Source organism: Drosophila suzukii, chromosome 2R (genome assembly GCF_043229965.1).
Source record: "Drosophila suzukii chromosome 2R, CBGP_Dsuzu_IsoJpt1.0, whole genome shotgun sequence".
Classification (NCBI taxonomy): Eukaryota; Metazoa; Arthropoda; class Insecta; order Diptera; family Drosophilidae; genus Drosophila; species Drosophila suzukii.
In genome coordinates this window covers 9,237,496-9,259,837 of record NC_092081.1, presented here as the reverse complement: position 1 = coordinate 9,259,837, position 22,342 = coordinate 9,237,496, and the positions used below count along the sequence as shown (strand labels likewise).

The 22,342-nt window shown below is 37.8% G+C and overlaps 4 protein-coding genes across 7 annotated transcripts in view; 2 read left to right on the top strand and 2 right to left on the bottom strand.

Moving 5' to 3' along the window:
• LOC108010005 (G-protein coupled receptor dmsr-1) overlaps positions 1–22,342 on the bottom strand; it is a 36,060-nt gene that overhangs the window by 1,468 nt on the left and 12,250 nt on the right. For 2 of the 4 annotated variants that reach the window (XM_017074793.4, XM_017074795.4), the window contains exons 2-5: positions 20,249–20,335; positions 1,838–2,134; positions 888–1,059; positions 125–251 (exon numbers count right to left, since the gene is read on the bottom strand). In XM_017074793.4, coding sequence (XP_016930282.2) covers positions 125–251; positions 888–1,059; positions 1,838–2,083 — 545 coding nt within the window. In that variant the 5' untranslated portion in view covers positions 2,084–2,134; positions 20,249–20,335. The remainder of the gene's footprint in view (positions 1–124; positions 252–887; positions 1,060–1,837; positions 2,135–20,248; positions 20,336–22,342) is intronic. The other 2 variants (XM_017074794.4, XM_070995124.1) reach the window with 1 other exon arrangement.
• On the top strand, positions 5,843–6,658 carry LOC108010006 (uncharacterized). The gene is made up of 2 exons (XM_017074796.4): positions 5,843–6,078; positions 6,224–6,658. The coding sequence occupies exons 1-2, from the start codon at positions 6,067–6,069 to the stop codon at positions 6,518–6,520; spliced, it is 309 nt and encodes a 102-aa protein (XP_016930285.1). The 5' UTR covers positions 5,843–6,066; the 3' UTR covers positions 6,521–6,658.
• On the bottom strand, positions 8,111–10,341 carry LOC108010004 (DNA ligase 1). Its single transcript, XM_017074792.4, has 2 exons — positions 10,009–10,341; positions 8,111–9,941 (listed from the first exon to the last, which is right to left on the bottom strand). Exons 1-2 carry the CDS (start codon positions 10,174–10,176, stop codon positions 8,310–8,312), a joined length of 1,800 nt encoding a protein of 599 aa, XP_016930281.3. The 5' UTR covers positions 10,177–10,341; the 3' UTR covers positions 8,111–8,309.
• LOC108010007 (uncharacterized) lies at positions 15,930–16,342 on the top strand. The gene is made up of 2 exons (XM_017074797.4): positions 15,930–16,099; positions 16,175–16,342. The coding sequence occupies exons 1-2, from the start codon at positions 15,979–15,981 to the stop codon at positions 16,264–16,266; spliced, it is 213 nt and encodes a 70-aa protein (XP_016930286.1). The 5' UTR covers positions 15,930–15,978; the 3' UTR covers positions 16,267–16,342.

Genomic DNA, 22,342 nt, shown 5'->3' with positions numbered 1-22,342 from the left:
TTGCCGGATGTCTGTTCGAATTGCGGATGCGAAATAGCGTGAGTGTGAATCGGGGCCAAACTCTACATGTATGACGGGGAATCCCAGGGAAGAACATGCTTAACTGGCAAAAGGATCTGCTCACCTGATGGCCACATATCGCCAAACCGCCAGCGTCACGGTCAACCCAATGGAAATCGTGTGCAGGATCTGGGTGAAGTGCATGTGGACGAGGAGACAAACCGCCCAGGTGTAGCTCAGATCCTTTTCACCTGTACACAGAAGAGTGTTTACAAAATTTGTAATAAGTCCATTAACTCATTTGAATTCTTAATAAACTTAAGAAATACCAATAGCGCAAAAAAAAAAACTGCTTAGCTATTAACAGTCTCTTATTTTTTAACGAGAGTATTACACTATAAAGCCTATACACTATTTAAAAAATGGAATAGTAAACATAAACGTCTAAAAATTGAATTCAAAATTTCATATTACATATTTAAACTTAATAAAAAACATAGTGCTCAAAGGAAACATAATAGATTGAGTGCTTTAATTTTTAAATATTAATATTTTTAAGAAAGGATATTAGTTTTAACGCTAGTCATATTTACTTCAATTATTTTACGTCATTAAAAACTATAATTTTATTTTAAATTCAAGTTTTAAAATCTTTAAATTAACTGTAATTGCTTCATAAAAAAATTATAGAGTTTAAGAAAATAAAAATCGCTTTGGATTAAAAAAATACCGAAAAATATTTAAATTGAATATGAAATCCTTGATATTGCTCCCTTCTTTTCAGTGTTGGGATTATTATGTTTTTCTCGATTATGTAAACGAAAGACCGGAAAAATCAAGATGTTCAAATATTTGCTTTTAATACTTTTCTTCCCGAATTGACTCACCTGGTCGCATATAGATGTATTGATAGGACGTGTAGGGTATGTATTCCAGCATCACGAACATATCGGCCACCGCCAACCACTTGAGAATATTGTTTATGGGCGTCTTGGCCATTTCCTTTCTGGTCAGGACCATTATGTTCAAGATGTTTGCTATTGTGCCGAATATGCAAATCTATGTGATGGGGGGAGAAAACAACAAGAACCAATATTAAACGGACTCTTTATCAAACCTAAACTTTTGCGCGCTCACATACTTCCAATTGATTACCATCCCCTTGGATACCCCGAGTGGATAAATGTTTTATTCATTCGGCTCGTGAGGAACAACGCAAGTGACTTGGACTTCCAATCTACATTTCTCGACACATTTCCCATTTCTCTCTTATCGTCCAAATGGCACTATTGTGTTTCCTTTCCCTTTATAAAGTTCGACTTACTTGTTTGTAAGAATGTGGAATTAAATTCTGTCGTAAAAGCAGGATATTTTTCAACGATTCATCCGATTTTATCTCAAACCCGAAGTGTACGCTTTTTCTCCACTTACTAATCAGATTATTTGACATTAAACCCTGCCTAAAGAGGGCAAACAAAGAAACTTACTGTCTGGAAATTAAAATGAAAAGAAAAACACATTAACGCCTTAGCCACATCAAATATAATTTATATCCCTTCCGAAGAAATCCCTTTGAGTGAAGCCAAGACAAAAACAAGAACCCAGATTCCGGGCGCCTAATTTGATTTGTGATTTTGATGGTTAAACTGAGCGCACCAAATAACTTTAACTCAGAGAAAGGACGAAATACTTTCGAGTTGGGCCGAAGTTCAAAGTTCAAGCAGTCCCTTGAATTCATCAGAGCCTTTTGAAACGACCTGGCTCATCCTTCGCTCATCATTAGTCACATTTTTCCTTTGTTTTCGGGTTACGCGTTTGAGTTTGGTGTCCAACTCACCATTAGGGAGACGTATCCATGGATGCTGTTGTAGGCCCGTAGCCAGTTGTAAATTTCCCCCTGGCAATATCCCTGACACTCATCCACCTGTGGGGTCATGTTCTTCATCTGGTATTCGTGCCATAATTTGACGAACTTCTCGATATCTGTGCTGGTCAGTTCGTGGTCCTTCAGAACCGTATCGTTGAATGGTAGCCGATGATGCAAATCGGTTTGCCCCATGTCACTTTTGGTTTCCTGCATCATTGCGGCCTGATTATTCCTTTCTGTTCGTGTTGTACGCCCACTAATCAGAAGCTGGAAACAAAGAGATGTTCATTACACAGGGGAAAATTACTATGACATGTATATTTAGAAGTTTTCTTTTATATTCCAACCAGTTTAAGGCAGAATTGGTATCAAACCTTTAAAAGCAATCAACTAATAAATATTGTACATAATCCGATTACTATTTTGTATACCTTGGTTAACAGAGGTCTTTCAATAGGGTGCTAATTATTATCAAAAATGCATTATATTTAAATCACATTAAATATTTTATTTGCTCTGTGCATATTTTAAATTAAGCCTATATTATTTTCCAAGTGGCAAAAGTAAATAATTTAGTGGGATTTTCACATTTCCCATCAACAAAGGGCACTGTTTATTTGGATTATAGACAATATACCATTAAGCTGCACACAGCATGCAAATATAAATCCTTTTTTTGGTTTAAAACAATACGCAAAATCAAAGATTTCTGCGTTTTGCCAGCCAGTTTTCTATGTCATTGCCTTATTATGGACATGTGGTGTCGAAACACCGGGCGAATGGCAGTGCAACTGTGCAGCATAATTAACACAGCGAAATGCAATTTTGAGTGGCCAAAGCGGAGCTGAGCACACCTGTCCGCATGTCCACCTGTGATTCAAAATAAAAGCTGCCTGGGCGTTGTAGGCAATTAATTGGCCACGCACTTGGAGAGAAATCCGAATGGAAACTGCAGCTCTAGATGTACACAGACATTTATTTTATGATTCTGCTGTATATTCTTTTAATTTTAATAATTTTTACCTAACGCAAAATCTACTTAAAATAATAACAATAAGAAATTTAAGTATAAGTTACTACAAGCATCTGCAAATAAGCCTTTCCAGTGTGAGACCTACTTTTCGGCCATAAACTCTTAGGTATTCTTTATTTAAATATTATAATTTAATTTTAAAAGTGATTGTATCTACTTGTTATTGAAGCATTTCTTTTTTCTTTTAGATAATTGGTGTTGATATAGTATTTACATATATAAAAAAATCGAGAAAATCGTCTAAAATCGATTATGAAATTTCTGTTTAATTCAATTCCATTCAGTATACATTTTTTTATTGTGCAAAAATTATGTGAGCATATGACACTGTTACTCCAGATCACTCAGTTGGCCGAATCGAAGTCGGATTGTCCACACGTTGTCGAAGGTGTTGCATTTGGCTAATGGGCCGCGACGAATTTGAATCTAAATCAGAATCAAAATCCTGTTCGCAATTTCACAACTTCGCCTCTTTGGCAGTTTCCAAACGATTGCGTTGCCTCATAAAGTATGCATAATTTTTGAATAACAACTGCTGTTCAGTGTAGTTTCCATTGGTCTGAAACCTGGCTGCCAGTCAAACTAATATCTGTCAGCGGTTTTGATGTTGATCGATTGGCCTTTCGGTTTTGTCAAACGCTTACATCTGTTCCACAGTGGGCAATTATTCGTTATGGCTGCACATTAAATCGAAATAAAATCGAAACCCAACTACACTCTCTTCAGGACTTACCTTTTTGCAAAGCGAGGATGAAAGGAATATGAATCGTATGAGAGGAAAATTACGTTTACACACTGAAGTAACAGGAGGTAGCAAACAAGGTGGTATAAAGAACCTTGATTAAAAAGGAGACCATTAACGGAAATTACGTTCTTTGATTTTACCCATATGCCATGTGTAATTGTAGACATTGATGAAAGGAAATTTAAGCCTGTTAGAGCAATTTGTTTGCTTTCTGCATCCGCTGTAAATCTTCTTATGTTGCTTTGTATTTTCAAAATGATGCCACAAATAATTGGATATTTATAAATAAGCTTCCATCTCCCTTCAATCGAAACATTCAGTTATTTTTAGCCCTATAAGTGGGCTAAGGGTTTACTTATTTCTTCTGTTAACAAGCTTTTTAAGTTGTTTTCTGTTCACAAATGAGGTTTTAAATAGAAAACTTTTTATAACTGAAACCATTAATACAATTTGATTAATAATACATAAGCAAAGTAACTCAAAATTTAATCTAGAAATTAATTTTTTACCTCCTGCTGCTAGGAAGTAACTTCCATAAGTCATTTTCTATTAACCAACAAGCGGCCTTGGGAAATGTGTCTTAACAGGTGGCGCACCCATAGAAGATTTCCCAACCCACTAAGTCCCCCTCCCTGAAAGGACATAGAAAAAAATGGCGCCATCAACTGACAGCTGCAGATAAACAGCAATGGCACTCCAGGCATTTCCTTTGCTGCTTTTGTTTCTGCTTGCCGCCATTTGCAAAGTCGTTAATTAACGTTCCGCTTGTCAAATATGTGTATATGTGCGCATCTTCTCTCATTTTTTATTAGCACATTTCCGGCGGAAACCCTGCTTAGAGAAGGGGGCCCTAAAGGACCCTTATCTAATACAACTCAGGCTGTATAACTCCCGCTGGGCCAATCGACTGAACGATCCCACTGCCTAGCTCCCCGCTATTTTTGTGGCTCATAACATGGCCATAGCCAATTATTAAGGCCATTTAATGCAGCCATTACCACTTAAACGCTCTATAGCAACTGACTTTATCGAATACCCTGCAACTACCTTAAAATGTCAGTTTCAATTAGCCAAGGTAAACAAAGTTAAACCATTTGTTGCCATCGCCGCTGGCTGAGTGCTAAATGGTTTACAATTTGTTCATTTACCTTAGCTCATAATAGAATTCAAGCTCATTGAAAATTAATTACACACATTTGTCATGGTCCACAGGTTCACAGCTGCATGCTAAGCCTTTTTGCCATGATTTTCAGGGATTATAGACGGGATAAACAAAGCTGGTTTGCGTTTGCCATTGGGCCTTATTTTATTGGCCAAACCGCAATTTATAAAGTAAATCTGCAGCATAAATTGCTTGTGGTTATTTTAATATAAATTCTAATAAGTATAATTGGTTACTGCTGGGATCAATATAAGTCGTTTATTTTTAAGCTTAAATGTAGATAAATTAAATAAACACTAGCTTAAAGCTGCAAAATTTAATAACCAAGTGAAATATTTGCTTGGCTTTGAGTATTTGCATAAAAAGTCAAGTTTGTTCAAAAAGTTTTACCAATCTATTTTGAGAAGATAAGGCCTGAATTACTTCCTTTGAGGAAAACATCATAAATTCCTCAAATTAATATCGCTGTAGCTTTTTCAGGCATTCCCACAATTGTTTACAAATGTCGAGCAGAATAAAACAAATAAAAGCATTTTTAAATCAGCAGCAGGCAATTTTCCCAAATAATTTAATAAATTAAATTTTTGGCTGACTCGCATGATTTGGTTTGGTTTTAATGACAATTACGGAATATTTAGCAGAATTATATTAAACGCTTCAATTTTGTTTAAAGGAAAACAAACATTTAAAATTGCTTAAATTATTGGCAATGTGACAAGTGGCTGTTAAAGTAAAGTTATTGATTTTTATGGTTGTGACATTTAGTAGATCCAAATAATCGAGATGAACATATTGACCAGTGCCAGCTGCTGATAAATTATGGTGGCAATTGGCACTCAAAGTGAGTACTCCAAATTATTTGCTGAATTAAAAAACAATTTATGTGGACTGGCTGTGGCGTTCTGTGCGACACTAAGATACTCAGATACTTTCGGCCCCACTCGGATACTCACATTCACAACCACATCTATCTGTATTTTGAGTCGCCTGGCTTGTTTGTGCAATTTTGGCTTGATGTGGGCATATATTTTTCTCGATGCGTGTCTTGTACGATTTTTACTTTATTTTTGGGCCTAAATAGCTTTTGCCTAATGAGTGCGTTTGACTTAGTTTTTGAGTGAGTTTCTAACAATCCGAGCACAGCCTGCGAATTGTATAAATAAAGTGGTTCTGAATGCGAGTATCGTTAGTTGAATTAAAGCCAGTGTGGAAGCAGCTTCAAAATCGCGACGTACATAAATCATTTTTAGATCAACAAAATGAAATTCACTGTAAGCTCCTGGCATAGCTAAGAAAATAATTGAAAAACGTTGAAGAAAATGAGCGTTTTGCCAAGTATTTCTAAAATTTCTTTACATTTTATCCTTTTTTCTCCCCCGGTAAAACGCTAATGGAAAATTCCTGAAAACGCAACAGTTGCTCCTGCTCATCGCCTGCGTTGCCTGTATTGTGGCCGCACCCGCACCCGCTCCCGCCGCCGAGGAGCAACAAGAGTCCTCCGTGAAGGCCAAGCGGGGCTTGTCATTGGGGTTGGGTTACCACCACGCCCCCCTGGTGACCCATTCGCATTACATTGCCGCCCCCGCGGTGGTGCACCACGCTCCGATAATCTCGCATGCACCGCTCATCGCCCACGCCCCCCTGATTGCCCACCATCCGGTATCCTCCGTTTCGTACCACCTGCCCACCTACCATTCCATCCACCACTTCTAATGCAGCACCCACGACGAATCACCTTTGTCTTTCAACAGCATTTCCCGAAATTCATTTTTGCATTCGAATTTTTAAACAAAGAGTCCACACAATTCCACATTGCTTTGTAAATAAACGTTCAAGACAAGTGCGGTTTCCTTAAAGGTTTTCTTTTCTTATTTGGCATAGGTATAGGTATTTAATGGGTTAAAAATGCTGATTTAGACATTACAAATCAATGAGTGTTAATCAGTATTGCTCTCAACTGCATAAATCGATCACAGCGGACCGATTCCAAACATTGCGAGATGGTTTGAGTCATTTGACTTTTCCCCTTTACCTTATTTGTGCAGTATTTTAAATTTGGTTAAAATAGAAGATAATTTAACGAGATTTTCATGTATAAATAGAAGAATAAGGTACTAGTTGGAGCAACGTTTCGGATCTATTATATTTAAACTTTACTCAAATTTACGGTAGGATTTTCATTTTACCTTGATTGAAGAACCGCAAATTCTTCAGAAAAGAATGGTCGAACATTGCAAAAAGTACAGTACACTCATTGAAAATCGGAAAAAAGGAGCTTTTGAGTTATTTGGGTTAGCATTATACAATCAAATCAATTATTACTTGAATTACAAATTACTGCTAAGGCTTTTTATTAAGAAAACACTTTTGAATAGTACCAAAAAAGTGTTTCAAATCACAAAAAGGTCCCGGAAACTTCAAATAAATTTAAAAAAAATGTTCCTCCCAAAAATAGGTAAAGAACATACTCATACGCTTTTAAATTACAAAATCAAAATAGAATTTGTACAAATATGCTTGGTTCTCTTTTAAAAATGTAAGGTGCAAGTGTTCATATCACAACATGTCAATAACTTGCTGCAAGTTGGAAATGACGGCTGATATTTTTCCGCCATGACCATATACTGTGTGGGCCAGCTGCAATCCCTTTTGCAACTAAAAAACCACACAAAATGGTTGGGGTCGGAAATATAATCCCAGCAGTTAACCACTCATGTTAGGGCCAGCTCGCGAAATTGTTCTTTGAAGAAGCATTAAATGTGGCTATTTGGTGAGCCATAGCTTTAGCATCCAATTAAAATGGCTTTAAAGGAACCATTTTGGGGCACTAAGCTGCATTGCGCGTTGTAACGAGGTCCTTTAGCCCGAGAACTTTTAATACTTTATAGGCAACTTCATGGATGCACAATTCATGGTGCTTTGACAATAACATATTTTAACTGATGGCAATATGAAGAAATCAACAAAGTTCGCAAAATTTATGTACTGCGGTTTTTGCAGATAAATTCTACAAAACTTAATTCGTTTGGTATCTTAATTTTTTTTTAACTTTAAGGTATTGCATTAACACTCTAAAGTATTAAAGTTCTTCGTAAATTATTTGTATTGGGGCAGTAAAAACTTTCTTGAATCAGTTAGTACACAACAAACAGAAATTAGCATTTTTGATTGGTTTGCAACAACGCATTTAAATTATTCAAAATTCGTACGCCTGGAAAGCAGATTTCTAGGAAAAGCAATAAATGTAAACAAAACCAGAATATTTAATTTAAAGTAAACTCAATTTAAATCGGAAACTCACAATTTGCCATTAATCGAACTTTTTATTTTATTTTTGCTTACTTACTTAGTTTGAGAAGTTTACAAGTATTCAAAACTTCCACTTATTTTATTTTGTATTTATTACAAATGTGATTTATTTGCACTGAATTCTTCCTACAGCTAAGGGAAAACTTAAAATCGTTGATTAAAACAGAAATCCGCATGCCGCCGCACCTCGATTTTAGTCCGAGAAGCTATCGCTCCAGTATGTGGTGGTCGGTGGGGCCACTGCCTTGAAAAGATCCCGACCCTCGCCGGGACGGCGTTTGCCCATGTTGCTGTTGTTTCCCTGGGAGTGTCCTTGGACGTGTACGTGGCTGATGCGCTCCTCCTTAATGCGCGGCTCCTGCTTGATGCGCGGCTGCTCCTCCTTGATGCGAACGGTCTCCTCCTTGTGCCGCTGACAGCCGGCGGCCTGATGGCGCTGCAAACGCTGCTGCGTAAGGAAGGTCCGCTGGCAGCGTTTGCACTCGTAGATGAACCCATGCTCATCGTGTCGCTGGGCCATGTGGTGCTTCAGTTCCGCTCGCAAGCGGAATATCTTGGGGCACAGCTCACAGCGGAAGTGAGCGCGCTCCTGTTCATGCCGCTGCATGTGCGTCTTGTAGGCCCACTCCACTTTGAACTTCTTGCCGCAGATGGGACAGGCATGCTCTATCCTTTCGTGGGTCTTGCGGTGCAGCACGTAGGATTGTTTGCGCGAGAACGTCAAGTCGCAGTTGGGGCACTCGAATGGACCCACGGAAGCCGTCGACGTGGGCTGGTATTTCTTCTTCTGGGCGCTTGATGGCTCTCCATCACTATCTGTGCTCCTCTTGAGCGGTTTTTTTCGAGGACGTCCACGTGGACCGGGTTTCTTTTTCTCCTTTTTCTTCTCACTGGCATCGGAGTCGACAGAGTCGTCGCTATCTGCACTCGTGGTGCCGCCCACATCAGATACTTTGAACTCGTCGTCGAGTTCATCTTCATCCTCGCTGGAATCGGTGACGGGTGCATCGATGACCACATAGCCACGCGGCCTCCGCACCTTGTTCTTGCTTCTGGACAAGCGCTTGCGCAGGTCCTGGTCCGTGGCCTCCAGTTGCTTTCTCAACTGTATGGCAATAGTGAGACTGCCCATGCACTTGGTGCATATGAACTGCGGCATAAAGTCCTTGGGCAAAATCGAGACACTGGGGCAGATGACCAGCAGCATGTCCGCGGGCGTGGCATCGATTTGCTTTTTGAACAGACAGACTAGCTCCTCCTTGCTGGTGCACACGCGGCATTGGTTCTCGTCCACGGGCTCCTCTTTCTTGCGCTCCCGAATGGGTGCTACGGAGTCGACTCCTTCGACGGGTTCATCGCCGATGATTAGCTCGCCTTCTGCATCGGTGGCGGTCTCGAATTCTTGGTCAACCTCCTCGTTTTCTTCGGTGGGCTCCTCCTCGTCTTCGAGGGCCTCCTCGCCCTCTTCGATGGCCTCTTCTTCGCCCGTCTTTTCAGCGGCCTCTTCCTCCTCCTCTGGGTCAAGCTCTTCTCCATCTTTTGGGACCGACTTGTCTGTGCCGTCCTTATCAGCTTCTTTGTCTAAAGAAGTAGTTTCTTTCTCCTGTTCAGTTTCTTTATCTCCTTCCTCTAGAGATTTTTCCTTAGAGACTTCCTCCTCAGTTGTAGTCTCTGGTAACTCCTCCGTGTTGCTTGCTTGCTGACCACTTTCATTGGCTTTTCCACCCTGTGGACATTCGGTTTCCTCTTCCGGCGGATTTTCTCCATCCAGATACTCGGCCTCGCCCATTTCCGTGTCCTGATCCGCATTTGCACCGGCATCGTCCTGGAAAATAAGTAAAATGTGTATGAGTTTTGTGAGCTGCGCGCAGTTCGTTTCATTTCAGCCGCACCTCGAGGTAGTCTATAATCTGTCCCACTGCCCCGGAGACGCCATCTTCTGCGGAATCCAGGGATTTGCCCAAATCCTGTCGCTGTTGCTCGGGGTTTTCAGCGTTCTCCTGGGGATTTTCGCGCTGCTCTCCGTTGGTTTCCGCCAAGGGCGTTATGTCGGCTTCCATTGCAACTTTATTTTTCTACTTATTTCCAGAGAGAAATTGTTTTTTTTTTTTTTGGGAGGCGGGGTAGTCTTCTTTTTTTGGCGGGGCACCGGCGACTTTTGCGTTTATCACTTTTTCGCTGAGATTTCCTAGCGCGCACTGGTTTTTCCGGGAGTTTTCGACTTCCCCTTGCACAATTTCACATTCCTGGCACTTTTCTAACTAATATTCATGCGGTAAATGCAATTTGAGTTGCACTTTTTCACAGCGTTACAATTTTTTTACTTGCAGCCATATTGGATAAGTATAGGTACACAGCTGTTTGTCATCGACTATCGATGCTGGTGCGCATGCCCGCTGGCAATCGATAACGCGCACAGGGTTGCACGGAGGGCGGGTAATTTGAAAAGTAAAAGAAATAGAATTGCATAAAAGGAGGGATCATAAAAAAACTTGAAATCTGGGAAAAAATGTATAAATCATAAATCTCTAAAATATGCAAAAATGAGATACAGAATCGCATTTTTAACGGCAGACCTACGCGCGTGTAAGCAATAAAAGGGGGCCCAAAAACACAGCCCTTTTTGCATATAATAGGCGTCTACCCCCTCAAAAGCATCAGCTTGAAACAAAAAGCGTGTCGTCTTGACTTTTCAACACGGCGAAATAAAAATTACGTGATTTGCATAATTTTTCCACCCGCTGCTGTGCGCATTAATTTGAGAAATGCCGTCTTACATTTCACCATCAACCATTCAACACTTTGTGTTTTCCTTTTTCCGCAGCACTTAGCCTGGCTTTTACAGCGCCATAGGCCCCAAATGCGGAGTATTACCTCAATGTACATTGTTCTCCCTTTTAAATCAATTCCCAGTACAAGGGCTTCAGCCAATTTGCTTGTGTTTGTCTTCAAATAAACAAACACATTTCAATAAAGTGCCACCTCGAAAATTTTCACCCGGATTCCATGGAATCTTATATTTATTTCAATTATGTGGCGGTGGCCACCAAGAAAAATGTCCGCGTTAATAGGGCCAATTTTCTGAATTTTACTTACCATGCTTTAAGACACTGTAAAAAAATATTTTACTTTTAATTGATTTAGTATTTATTTTTTTAATCAAAGTCTCCAAAAGTGAGTAGAAAGCTGTTCATAAAAATAGGTTATGATCTTAGAGCTCATATTTTAGACAAAAATATTAATACACAGATAAAAGTAACATAGTAAATTCAAGAATTTCATATTCCTTTTAAGTATTTTGTGCTTGGCCTTGGATCCATTGCGGTGTTTATTTACTTTAAATATGAAAACATTTAATTTAACAATTATATTAAACTTAAAATTTAAAATTTTTTAATGATGTAAAATATTTTAAGTAACGTCAAAACTAAAATGTTCTACCTTGATTTACATTTTCCTTTCAAGGTAAATCCAGCACTTGATTATGTTTTGTTTTGAACTTTAGGATTTTCTATTAAGTTCAAATGTTCAATACTACATTTAGAATTCAATGTGCATATATTTATTTATACTATACCCTTTTTTATCAGTGTAAAAAAAAGTAATTGGTTTTTAAACTTGTTAAGTCAAAAAATACAATTATTTCTCTTTGTGGATACGTCTCTGTCTGGGCCGTATTTCTGTTGCTCTTCGCCATGATTTACGTCAACAATTATCGCAGGAAGACGTGCTCTGGGATCTACTTGACATTAACATCGTTTTACCGGCAGGAGCTTTTCACCTCCTCGTCCTTTCCATTTCCGCATTTTCCTGTTCCTCGCAGTTTGGACCGAATCGTTTATGACACGAGATTGCAGTGACAAAAGTCCGGGTAGCCCAAGCAAAAAAGATAAATATAGCGGCTAGGCTTCGGTGGCAGTGATAAAAAAGCACGGCCATGTCAACTGGCACATACAACACAAGAAGACACAATTCAACTCCCGGCGGCGACACACAGTGATTAATTATGCATGAACGTCCCATCCCAAAGACAAACAGCCAGCATATGTTCCTTGGCGAAGGCTTAAGCCTCGAACATCGTATACTTGTACGTATGTACATCTACACATTATCCTGAACTTATCAAGGTAGTTGAATACTCCTTAACCCACCTACACACTCACCTACGCACCCATTTCCGTACGTTTGCTTCTCGATATCATCTGCGTACTTTAGAATCTCATTAGTACGTTAAATTTCCAGGAAACAATTGACTTTAAGGCGAAATGTTAATTAAATTTAAATTACATTTTGGTGTTACAGTAAAAATTCCATTTCAAATATGAACAAATGAAAACTTTTCTTATGATGTGGCTGCTTTTGACAACCATACATATAGACTTACTTAACAAGAAAGGAAATCCTTAAAGGTTGCGTTAAAAAACTCTCAAGAGAACTCTAATCGTTTAAAAAGGACTTTAAACCTTTAACAAGGTATCTTATTGTGTGTCTCATCTGCCTTTGTACACATGCAAATTTTTCGGTAATTAAGTGGGTTTTTTATAAAGTCAGTTGGATGAGCCCAGAAAAAAAACAAAACATTATATTTATGTGCGACAGACTTTTGGGGTAAGCACTTCTTAAAATAAGTATATTTTCCTCAACTCCATAATTTTGGCAGAAAACAGCATATTCTGTTATCTCAATAGCACCAGGTATATTATAACAAAAGCAATTTTAACAAGATGTCACCAAAGTCAACCCCTGTTCAGTTAAGTAATAAAAAGATGATCACTGCTGACAAAAATAAATTGTGTAATATAAACGTAAATTTAACTTTCCTTCTGACTGAAAGGGAAAATATTAAATTTTGAATCTGATTCCATATGCACCTGTACAAGTATTCATATAACATGCAACAAACATGTTCATTACTTTGCTGCCAGTATGAACATAATTAATAGCATAGTTTTGGCCAAATAGCCCAAAGGCCAAAAACAAAACATTTACCAATATTTGTCCAACACCAACAGGAGAACTTCTTATCCGCAAGTCAATTTTGCGTTAAAAGGTTCAAGCATAATAAATACCTGAATTAAATTTTGGCCTCACTCAACATTTTACCTAAGGTAATGAAAGAAGTTTGCCTCCTCATTTTTTCCACCCGGCAACCGGATGTTTCAAAATTGTACGCATACTGCAAATGAATCATGAACTTCACAGTTATGGAAATCGAATTTAAAAACTTTGTCCTGCTGATATCCGGAAATTAAACTGTCTAATTTATTTACCAATTTTTATGTACCCAAATGTCCACGTGGAATCGACAGAATATTATGAAGTTACCTGGCTCGTGTCCAGGGAGATGCTATTAACATATAACCAACAATTTGGACCTCCGGGGAGTTGCTCAACTTAATATTGAAAGGAAAACTTTTGGCGTTTGCAAGTTTGCAACTAAATTAACTTTTCTACCTGCCAGCTGAGTTTCTGATCCATCAAAACGGACACGTTCCTTAGAAAGTAATAAATCTAATTTTTAGACGTATATCGGACACGTGTGTATGTGGGCTTTAAAAATTCACCTAATGTCTGAATCTGCCATAAACAAGTCTCTCACATCTCACATCAAAAGCAATTAAAATGCATCACTGGGTATTCAACGAAAATATTGACAAACCAGTTCATTAATCAATATCAACTAGAGAAGTACTTGTAACCAATTAAATAGAACACATTTTCCTGACAGATTCAACCTCTTGGGAAAGGAAGAGACGATATGGTGAATTAATTACGCAGAGTTGAATCTCTTAATTAAGTTCGCATAATAATTTATCTTTCTGTTTTACTTTTGCCAATGTCGCAGCTCACATTGTTTGCTAATGGTTATCGTAATTTACAGAAACATTCATCAAATTATGAAGATGGTGTACATTTCAGTGTCGTCACATAGACATAATCCTTTCGCATATTACGCATACGCTGTTTTTGCCTTCATCAAACAAAAAGATTGTGAAAATATAAAAGCGCCTGTGTACACACATATCATTCTTGAGCATCCAGCATCGTAATATCCCATGGGAGGAGGAAGTTGATGCGGGAAAACGCTAATTTATCAGCATATAATTTAAAAAGCCCTGGGGTAACTTGTTTACGCTTAGCTCTTTTTTAGCCATTTCCCCGCCCTATGTTTTCTTTTCTTTGGCTTTTCTCGGGTTTTAAATACACAAAGCTAATATATAATCATGAATAGAGGGTGCCGTATGGGAGTCTGATTTGCGCACGGACCCAAATTGAACGACTAGAAGTGTAGATAAAAAAAGGCAACAAATACACAAAATTATGAATAGACCTAAGTAGCGGGCTCAGTGTTATTATTATTATTAATATGAACTCGTACTCGCAGTCGCACTCGTTCGACGCCATAGATCAAAATTATTTGCGGGTCGGACAGGCCAATAAATGCGGAGATAAGAGGCTTTACGGGTGCCTCATTAGCCACCCAACCGCCAGAAAGTACCTCGATATTTCCGTGAACAATTGGCATGTGTCAGCCAGGGCCCTTCATTTCCATCCGGGATCCTCTATCCTTCGGGCAGACACGCATTTATCAGAACGTATACGCTCTTTTAACAATCTTGTCAATGGGGCACGTGTTTCCATTAGCAGTACACGGCGTATTTTCGCGATACACGTCTTAAACTGATTACTAAGTACAACCCACAATGACATTCTCTTCTTTCCGCTTGAATACAAATTCCAATCAATTTCCATAGACATCGCCAGACGGTGCCAAAGAATTTAGAATACATTTTGCTGCCGATTTTTTTTTTGTTTTGTTAATTTGCCGCCAGTGCTAAGAAGGAATTCCCAGAGATGAAATAATTTATGAAACGAACAAAAACCTTAAAAAATTTTACTTTCTTTTGGTTTCCGTCCGAGCGGCAAATTAAGCAACCGGTTTGTTTATAAATCAGCATCAGCAAAAAAAAACCGATAGCAAATGGCGACAAATAACCAAATGATTCTCCTATTTGCCTCTTTTATCTGGCCGACGTATTTTTTGGGGTAGTTGGAAATGCCCAAGCCGTCTGGAAAAACAACAAATAATAAAAAACGGATCTTGAAGCAAAACATAAACAGAGATTTTGTAGCCACATTCGTACAATGAACTGTCATATGCAAAACTTTTGTGTTATGGCAAAAATATTCAAGAAGAACACACGATTTTATATGATGTTATGTGGGCTTTTTGGTGCAGACCTTTAGATACCCAGTTTTGGGATAGAAAGTGGAACATGTTTTCGGGAAAACTATTTAAGCTTAAAATATAATGTGTATAGTTTAAGTTTAACAGAGTATTCGGTTGATAATCCTATGATAACTAGAACAATTAATAAAAAACCGAAGATAAATGACTTAATTAGTAATCTGGTCTAATAAAGCTGTAGTGTCCAAGTTCTTAAGAGGTTTATAGCAAGTGCAACCTTTAGCCAAACTATTAATATTCAAAAAGATTATATATTTGCATGAACTGTTTTATGAAATTATTCTGCATTGTTATGCTTTCCTTGAAGGTGTTCAAAATTCCCGCCTCGAATCGTTTGTTCTTTTGCGAAACTTGTTTTCCCTCTTCGAGTGCGGACATTCCCCGGATTATATATCGCTATAGAAATTTGTCGCCAGCGAAATCAAAACAAGAAATCCAATTTCTAAACAGCTGCTTTAGAACGAGCTCCACAACCCACAAGTTCCTTCTCTTTTTATCGCGATGCTGGCCTCTCATTCATCCCGGTTTCTGGTCGAGTATAAATAGCTGGGGTCGCATCGGATTCAATTAGACTCCAAAACCAACCTCCAGAATACCAAGCCAAAGCACCAGAATGTCGAAAATCCTTGCCGCAGCTCTTGCCTTCATCGCCATTTGCCTGATCCTTGTCAGTGCCGCCCCCGCCCCGCCCACTAGGCTATTGGATGCCCAGACGGCCATCCAAAAGATAATCGGTAAGTTGGGGAAATAGTTGTGAAGGAACTGTCACCGAGATTGACCTCCTTCCATTGCCATTCTTGCTCTTTCAGATGCCTACAACCGCATTCCAGGACCCTCGGTTGTCCACCCCTGGGAGGTGGCCACAGTGATTGACCCCAACACCTTTGTGGCCCACTTCTAAAGCTCTACCATTGCACCTGACTACCTCTACCAAAATGCTTAAATAAATTCTACACAAATTATAAGTTAAACGAAAACCAAGATCTTTGAATTCCCCTTCGGCATTTGACGTAATGACAAGCTGTCTTCATTCGGTTTACATTTAAATCGAAAATGTATTTTAAGCTCACAATTTGATAGCCATAACTAAAATGCCATTCAGGGCAGGCATGGTGATAATTGCAGCCTGGGTTGACCATTTCGATGTTGAAATATAAAACATTGTTTAGTGAATTTCTATCTAATTGCAGTTCTGCCACCTGGACTTCGACAAAAGTGCCAAAGACATTTATAGAATAAATGTGGGAGAAACGAGAATATAGTTATTTTAATTACCAACCAAACGCCTGCTAAATTAAGGAATAAGGAATTTCTTTTGGTAGAAGTGAAAAATGTACTAAATTCCTTTATTGAGGCGGTGCTAACATAGTGTACTGGCTCAACTAATACGTTCAAACTAGTAATACAATTCACATTGTTTTTGTTGAATTATTAACATTTATAGAGCAAGCTCGTAAAACAAAATAACAGTTGGTGGTCCTACAGGCAAAACGGCGAGGTGTTCTTGGACATCAGGGGGCAACACTACAAATTTAAGCCTTAAAAGCCATCATTGCAAGAAGTTATGAGTTCTTTTGTGTAAATGTCAAATTTAATAACAAATTTTCACTCTGTTTGATGCACTTTGTTAAACATTGTTCACAGCCGATTTATGTTAAACTAAGTATTTTCGGAAGCTATATTTGGTGTGCAGGTACCTCTTACCAACATTGTGTTCTTGACTTTTGTTTCTTGAGTTATTTTCCGAAAACTTCATAAACTGTCTAAGGGGTAAGGAAAGATGAAGGTGAATAGTGAAATGAATATTTGGTAGTGAATATTTTTTGGAGTATGTAAGTATTTTACATGACTTTTGTGGGTTGTTGCACCATCCTAGTGGTTGAGTTCGATGAGTCTGTTTAAGACGAACGAAAATGATGTTGACAGCGCTCAATTTGTAATAATAATAGTATAGAAAAATCGAGGAAGAAAAGCCGAGCTATATTCGCATTTTTGTATTATGAAGAAAGTTTTAAATAAAACCCCCTTTAAATTTACTCAAGTTTAGATCAAAAGATTAATCTCCAAAGAATCCAATCAAAAGTTGTTTATAATTTACAGCGGAAGTCAGTTACTAACTATTTATACCCCACTTCTGGGGAACGCGTAGTTAAAAATGTACTTTAACAACTTGCAAAAGACTTTGCAATTAACTTTAAAATGATGAATGAAAAAGTCATAGCCAAAGGGGCTTTTCCTTCTACCCCTACCCCACTCTCCGCTAAATGAAAAAAACAAGAATTACAAACAGATATGTATCTATGCAATCAAAAGAATAATCAAATCCACATTTGTTGAGTTTATATTTCAAACAGATTTTTCTTTGCCTTCCGGCGTTTCTAAAACAATTGAATAAAGAAAAAATTCATTGTGGTAACCAACTTAATAAAGCACAAGGCAAATATTTGCAAAAAAGACCAATTTTATTTAAATGCTCTGTTTTAATATTCATTTTGTGAAGCGCAAACCAAGTTCTTATTTGCTGTGATGAGTTTTTTGTGGACGGAAAAGGAAGTGCAGAAAAGTTTGCCACATTTTGGTGGCAGATGTAGAGCTCAACTAAAGTTGTTCAACTTAGCTCAAGTAAAGTTTTCTTAGCCCAGTGACTTATCGCGCTGCAGAAGTTTTCTGGTCATTCGCCTTTTCCCAGCAATTTGCTCCAAGGACAATTTGATAATAAGTGGATTACAGCAAGTCATACGCCAAAGTTATCGTCCCCAGTGGAATCTCATTTTGATGCACAAGATGCCCGAGTGTTTGCTTGGCTCTCTAGCCCTCTATGCAAAAAAGCGACTGTTCTTGGGCACTTGAGAGATGCAATATTGTTATCTAGCGATAGGCACCGCCATTGATCCAGTGGGGGGCTTAAAGTCAATGCCAATGTCAATGCCAAAGTTAAAGCTCCGCCGATATTACATATTTGCGTAGCCCCCGTCATAAATGCATTTTAGATAAGTGCACCGGGGGAAATGCAAATTGTCCTCGCGAAAAACACTCCATAGCCATCCAAGTGAAATAAACTGCCGACCCGGTCGTAAAAGCGTGTTCATATGGATGGATATGGATATGGATATGGACCGTGCTTATCCCTTGTGCTTCCGTACTCAGTTTTATGGCCCACACATGTGACATAGAGGGACTGAATATTTTGTCAAGCCGGAAATTTGAGGTCAGATCCCTAACAGATACTTTAATAAAGTCCAACAAATTGGGCGGCTATTATGGTAATACTTACCAATTTATTAAATTAAATGTAAGTATTGCCGACGGACTTTCCACATAATTAATAACCATATTTACATTATTAATATTATTAGGAATAACACCTAATTGACCTTTGAATTGAGTGTTTTCCTAATAAATTTGAATTTTTTATAAAATTAATTTCATTAACATTACGCCAAAACACAAAAACGCACTTAGCTAGAAGTCCTACAAAAAATGCAATTATCGCTTGCAATTAATGAAGCCACAAAGCGGTGGTAACAATTAAATTGAGTATTAAAAGTTGCACTTACCGCAATAAACATGTTGATATTATTTTTTTTTCCAAATATATATGATGTTTTGTTTTTAATTTTTAACATATGACTTTATAATCGCATTATTATGCAGCAATTAAAACGTGAAAATGTGAAGTTAGCTTTGCATTGTTGGGCCAACCATCCTTATTACTTCGAGGGTCTTTAAATAGAGTTTTAAACTTCTAATATAATCAATTTACACCTAAAACCATGAATGCTACTTTGTAAATATTTATCTTTATATTGACCACTTTTAACGCTTACTAAATTAAGTAACACACAAAAAGTTGAAATGCAGAGAGCAAGCTGACATTATTTTTAAAGGATTTAAAGACTGGGAAGTTTTTAATCTACACAACCAAACCACTTACTTCCGACATATGAGAACCACTTGTGATTTAACTACACCGAAAAAAATAAGAGTATAAAAGTTACTTATTGAGTATCGATTTTACGTCGATAAGATGAGTATTTAACTTGTACTTGCCAAAGTATTAAATTAAAATTATTTGGTTTAAAAATAATAACACAATTCCAAAATATTGAATTAAAAATATAATTTTAATTATGCCTCTGCCCCAGATCTTAACTTTCTTTTTTTTTGTGTGCAGATGTCGGATTATATGTAAAATCCTTTTTTACATCCGATTTCCCGTGTAACTTGTTCGGTTATAATTTTTCCATAAAATCATAATTATCTTTAAGCTTAATCCAATTACGGTTTTACACAACGAAAATTCGCTGAAAAACGTACATAAATAAATGGATGCTAAAGTGTTTGCTTAAATCAAAACCAGACAAACAAAGTTGTTTGGAATGCTCCTGGTTTGGAAAAACTTTTTTAATTACACATATGTGGATCCCCGTTTGTCCCTTGTCTTATCCATTCGTCGTTTACCGCAGCACTAATTATTCCTTAATTGGTTCATAGTTACTAGTTCCGCTTGGGCTATTTTATTGGCAGACCCTAGCAATTAATTTGTTTGCGTGGTCGCCTTGGTTCTTTATGTTCCCGGCAATGGGATTTTACGACTCGCTTTTACGACTGACTTTGAGCCAGCATCTTGGCCAGCTGTTGAGCTGCCAAAACAAAGTTTATCTCGATCAGGAATTCCCAGTGGAATGCAGAAAACTGGGCGACAAACTTAACCAAGCCAAACCCAATCAATTGGTAGACAGAGAAAGATTTCTCGCATGCGCCAGTCGCATAAATATGTTAACCGCTTTCAAACTACATCGATACGGTTCGATTTGCATTGCAAATTAGGCCCCCTTTGCCCCATTCCGAGTATAAAACCATATAAATAGACCGTGACTTACCTGCCATCATCTGAACGACTCCTAATCTCGCCCACCATCTGACCGAACGTCTTTAATTATGCAAATAAATGGCGCCACAAGAACCTGCTAAAAAAATGGGAGAAAAACAAACACATAACATTTTTAGAAATCTGATAAATATCCATTTCAGGCGTCAAGTTCATAAAAGTAAGTGAAGGCCACTTTATGGGATATAGATCGACTATAAAATACCCATTATAAATAGTCTTACTAGGGGATTTTAAGGAAATAAAAGATATCAAATACCCACTGGGCTGTTACAACGAAAGCTAACTACTTAGTTTTATAATAGTTGATATATAAAGTAATATCCAAGGGTATCTATTAAATTTGCATAGTAATGGATTGCTAAATTAACCACAAATTCCTACCAAAAATAATTGTAATAAATCAGGACTGTTACAACTGTGGCTTAATTATTGAATTAAAATGTGATATTAGTTGACACATAATTTAATATCCAAGGGTAACTATGCCATTTACATTTTAAAAGCTTTATAAAATCAACCGCAAGTCCCAACCAAAAATATTTTTAATACATTAGGACTTTTACAACATGGCTAACTACTTAGTTTTTTAATTATAATCTGATATTAGTTGATTTATTAACTAATTCCCAAGGGTAACTATGCAATTTTCACAGTAATGGCCTGATAAAATCAACCACAAATCCCTACCAAAAATAATTGTAATACATTAGCGCACCCTCATTTTTAACAGATACGAATACACCCCCTACATATCTGAGTATGGAGGGCACGTGCTTTTATTCAAATTCCCGCCATATGGTGGCATATCAATTACCATCAGACAGTTACCCCACCAGTCATCAGTCAATGACTTCGTTTGCTTTTCCAACAGGTTTGTTGGTTTATTGTACACACAGACACATTAGCTTTATTGTTAGCACGGAAACAAATTTAAACAATAAAGTGAAATTAATTGATTTGGACAATATTCTGCTTCGCACGAAAACCTTTTGTTCACATAAATACATAATGCATAATGTCATCATTTATATCATTTGGATTTTACACAAATTCACACCAAATCAAAAAATGAAAATCTATTTCTGGAATAATAATAGACATAAATATGCATGGATTAACTGATGTGTTAAACAAATGCAAACAATAGCCCCAAAATGTATGCTAAAAAAAGAATGGAGCGAAACAAAATCCTTACGCATCATCAAACGCAGTCTGATCAACCCTTTTATATCCGCATAATACAATTTCCAATGTGAGGGTAAATGCTTTTTGGAGATTAGCAGGTAATACGGTTTACGAGTATCGGGTAAGCCATATTTACCCAAACTCTTGGTTCGCCTTGGATAATGGAAAAGTTGTCGCAAAAACTCTTGAGGTAAGCAGATTGACAGGGATGTGCGTACGAGTATATTGATGGGTTTTAACGATCCCCAAAAGGGAGAGAAGTACGAAGATGCTTTAACCATGGACACGCAACGTTAACCTCAATGATGGGTGACACTTTTTCCGGCATTTGAGCCTCAGCTCAACCAAAATGTGCCTGCGTGGGCTTACCCATCAAAATTGATGGCTCAGGGAGGCCAGTAACTTATAGCCATAAACGAAACATCGGCCTGCTCGACATTAGGTCCTTTGTTCCATAGCTCAACGACCGTAAAGGACTGGCTAATAAAGGGAAAATCAAATAACAATCATTGCAATTACACCAAGGAGAACATGTCCAGAGATGGAAACAAAGCTGAAACCAAGCTGAATCAAAGCTGAACCGAGCTGAACCCATCTAAAAATGCCAAACCGATATTATTAGCATAATCCAAAGGTCCTCTCAACTCAGTTGGAAATCCAACAATCGACAACTGCCGCCTGGGTCAAGAAACTGTAAGTGAATTTTTATTGAATTCCATACATATGTCAGTACAGTTCCCCAAAGTTGTATGACTTGCCTGTCAGCTTAACTTTTAAAGTCCTCCTTGTAATATTTGCAAATTTATTTTCTCAAAGTAATTTATTATTCATGTATGGGAAGATAAAATTACTTTGAGCAAAGTTTGAAGTCTTGCAAAAATGTCAACTTTCATTAAAG